A 3791-nucleotide genomic window follows, 5' to 3' on the forward strand; every position below is an offset into this window, starting at 1 on the left:
ATATATATATATATATATATATTTTACAGCTCCCTCCGAAGACGTTCGTACACTGCATCAAAATGACGGCCTCCCAATTAGAGGGAGGAGAGGTCGCGGTAGACCATCTAGACGTCGCGGACGACGCGGTAGACTTGCAACAAGATTAAATCCAACTCCAGAAATGGAATGTGAGAGAAATAACATATTTTTAATCATTAATCGCTGATACGTATTTCTTATTTAGTGTATTTATGAAACTGAACATATAATATGATAAGATTTCCATTTTAATAGACATAATGTCATTTCTGTAGGATGATATATTTGCGAATCATCATTATTACAGTAACTCCGAATGCTGAAGAAAACGAAAGAACGGAGGAGCCAATCGCAAACGTAGAATCTACTGGAAACGTGGCGAATGAGAGCATAAATGAAGGTATATTATATGTACATATATTTTATTCGTATATCATGAATATTATTGATAATTATAAAGTCATATAATTTTTTTATTTTCTTCAACGTATTTTTTATATATCTGGAGATGATTACGTTACATATTTATATAATATATATACACGCGCGTGTATATTTATCATTTTATGTATTTATTATTTTAATAGCTATATCTGACGATATTCGCCCACCTTTTCAAATTACTGAACAAGGTAATAGAGAGTGGAGGAGGCACGGCAGGCCTCGCAGATATCGTGGACGGCGCGGTAGACTTGCAAGATTGAATTCAACAAATCGAATTCAACAAGTAAATGGTGAGAAACACGTTTATAATTCATCGCTGATGCACCTGTATTATTGAATGTGTTTATATACATTGTAAAAACAAGTGTGTTATTTTAACACATTTTATTGTAGTCCCTTTTAATACGTGTATAGATTTGCAAAAAACGTGTAGATATAATACACTTTTCGTATGTAATACTCATTTTACACATGAAAAGTGTATTATAGCTATTATATGTGTTATACGATATACATCGTATGTCACATGATAAAATTTCCATTGTAATAGATTGATTTCTTTAACCTATTGTGTATTAATTGCGTTTTACCATTATTTCAGGGACTGCAAATACGGAGGAAGAAACCCAAAGGACAGAGGAGCCACTAGCAAACACGGAATCTATTGGAAACGAGATCATTGAAATTTTAGACGAAGGTATTATATTATTGTATATACATATTTTAATTCTCTTATAGCGACAGACGAACATTGATATAACATATGATAGTTTCTATTGTAATAGATATGTCAAATTTCTCGCCTGTTGGTGATTCATTGTGGTTTATCATCGTTTCAGAAAGTCAAGAAGAAAATAATATAATAGAGAACACAAGCGTGGAATCTAATAGAAACGAGACAATTCAAATCATAGACGATGGTATGAATGTATTATATGTACATTTTATATTTAATCATTATAATTTTATATACTCTTATAATATCATCAATTAGTAATAAAATTATTTTGTTATGTTGGCAGATAACCATATTTATGATATCCCGGAAGACGATTTCGGTACTCTGGGTCTATATGAAGACCAACGGAATGATGTACCTTATCATCCTACTCCGTCGAATCCGATATCCACGTTAGATAGACGCACAAATGGTTCGTGTTGTACCTGTTTGATCGCAAATGCCACTCATATGTTTGTGCCATGTGGGCATTTATGTATCTGCACCGATTGCAAGGAAAGATTGGAGGACGACAACTGTCCGTTATGTCGTGTCGAATACAACAGTTGTATTCGCGCCATTATCACGTAACACAATTTTCTTTAAGAAATTGAATTTTAATTTTTATAAATTATTATTAAAAAGCTATCGTTAACTTAATTGGGATTTAAAATGTTTTTACTAATGGCGAATTCGGTACACATGCACTGACTCCGCTCTAGTTGCTGCTCTGACATCGTACGAGTGTAGAACCACTTTAGTGCTATGCCAAATTGTACTGTCAGAGACGTCAGTGCAATTTCTTGAACTCGTTCAGTTCATTCGGTTGGTCCGAATATAAATTCAGTACTACCACCGACGAGATACTATTAAAGACCGACATCCTTACGGGAGTTCGCGTCCTTGTGAATATTGAAGTGATGAAGAGTTAAAAATTGATAATATTGTACTAATTTTATGATTTATTAGTTTAGTAGATGTGTTTATACATTTATATAACTCAATAATACTCGATTTTTCTTTAAAATTGAGATTTCAGTGTTATCATCAAAGTTTGATTATCGATAAAGATGATAATTGCAGAGAAAAAATTGTGATTTTTTTGCAATATATAGAATATTACAGCTTTACAAATATGTATATTTATTTATGGGACATTTATGTAATAAAAAATCATGAATTTAATAATGCATGAGCAAAATATTTGTTAATAATAGCAAATTTATATCAATTATCGGTAATATCAGCGTTCTTGAATTACCTCCGGGCCCTTGGGGCCCTTTTTATACCGCCGAAAATTTGTCCAGGATGACAGTCTTTAATAATACCTCGTCGGTGATACTACACTGGCTCACTTTTCATTTACCGAATATGACAATCTTAACGCACTGAGACAGTGCGCACAAGCCGAATGCGTGGCATTAAAAGTTATTATTATAATATATCTTTTGAACATAAATATATGTATATGGCCACTAAACTGCAGTTAAATGTTTAGAAAATAGCTTTTACTTAAGGAAAAAAATGAGAAGATATAAGGTCATAAAATTAATATCACATAATAGATTGCATTTTAATTTTTTAAATATTGAGCATCTTGTTATTATTAAAATCTACAAATACAACAATTTGTAGGATATTAGAAATGAAAGACTACCAAATTATATGTATTAGAACACATTCTTGTCTTTTCAGTAATATTAGAGAATCTAATATAGACTAATATAAGATTATTTCTCGTATTAATTAGTGCTTAGTTTATTTTATCGTTCTACAGTTTGCATTTTTGTAAATTATTGCGTATCGCCGGGGATACAATGTGCAGTTTAATGCACGTGGGAGCATTTTCACTTAATATCTCAGTAACATGATATATTTCAATTATATTCCTCCCCGAGCTACTATGCTATTCTCTCTTTGCAATTAAAAAAAAATTTGTGTCAACCCTGCTTTAGAATTTATTTATAAGCAAGTAATGTTATATAATTGAATAAAATACTTAGGCTATATATAATGATATTTTGGTCATTCCAGTTTTTGTTTATATATACCGTAATTTTTTTCTACATTTTTATGCAGTATATCTCAATCTTATTCGACATTGCAATGCCTTTAAATGAATCTCGTCCACGCAAACTGCTATTTCCAATGGAATATTTTATTGATCAATAGAAGTACTTTGACTTTAAGCAAGGCTTAAAACTCTCTTTGTCTCTGTCTCTCTTTTGCTTTAAAACGAGACAGAGAGAGTTTTAAGCCTCGTTTAAAGTCAAAGTAATGCGTCGTCTACAATGGGCAGTAGCAGTAGTGGATTAAAGAATAGGCGTAGAAATCAACAAATCATAGTCGAATGTGAGAAGGATAATTAACTATCATTTGAGAGAGACGCTTGTGAACTGCACACACTTGGTCTGTTCTTTTTGGCTGAACTTTTGCATCGTTTCTCTCCAGGAGGAAAGAAGAGGAAGAAAGATGAACTGGTGCAAAAGTTCAGCCAAAAAGAACAGGCCTATCATGTTAATTCTTCCACCATGTGCTGGATTCACACTGCATCCGATTTGCGTCGTACGACGCTCTGCAACCAATCAGAAAACAGGATTCTGATGGA

At 32.4% G+C, this 3791-nt stretch overlaps 1 protein-coding gene across 1 annotated transcript; it reads left to right on the top strand.

Moving 5' to 3' along the window:
- Positions 1-35: 35 nt before the first annotated feature.
- Positions 36-1774, top strand: LOC108768201 (baculoviral IAP repeat-containing protein 2). The gene is made up of 6 exons (XM_018518557.1): positions 36-170; positions 329-421; positions 609-755; positions 1067-1162; positions 1305-1385; positions 1488-1774. The coding sequence occupies exons 1-6, from the start codon at positions 164-166 to the stop codon at positions 1772-1774; spliced, it is 711 nt and encodes a 236-aa protein (XP_018374059.1). The 5' UTR covers positions 36-163.
- Positions 1775-3791: the final 2017 nt, after the last annotated feature.

Source organism: Trachymyrmex cornetzi, unplaced genomic scaffold, assembly GCF_001594075.2.
Source record: "Trachymyrmex cornetzi isolate Tcor2-1 unplaced genomic scaffold, Tcor1.1 scaffold761, whole genome shotgun sequence".
Classification (NCBI taxonomy): Eukaryota; Metazoa; Arthropoda; class Insecta; order Hymenoptera; family Formicidae; genus Trachymyrmex; species Trachymyrmex cornetzi.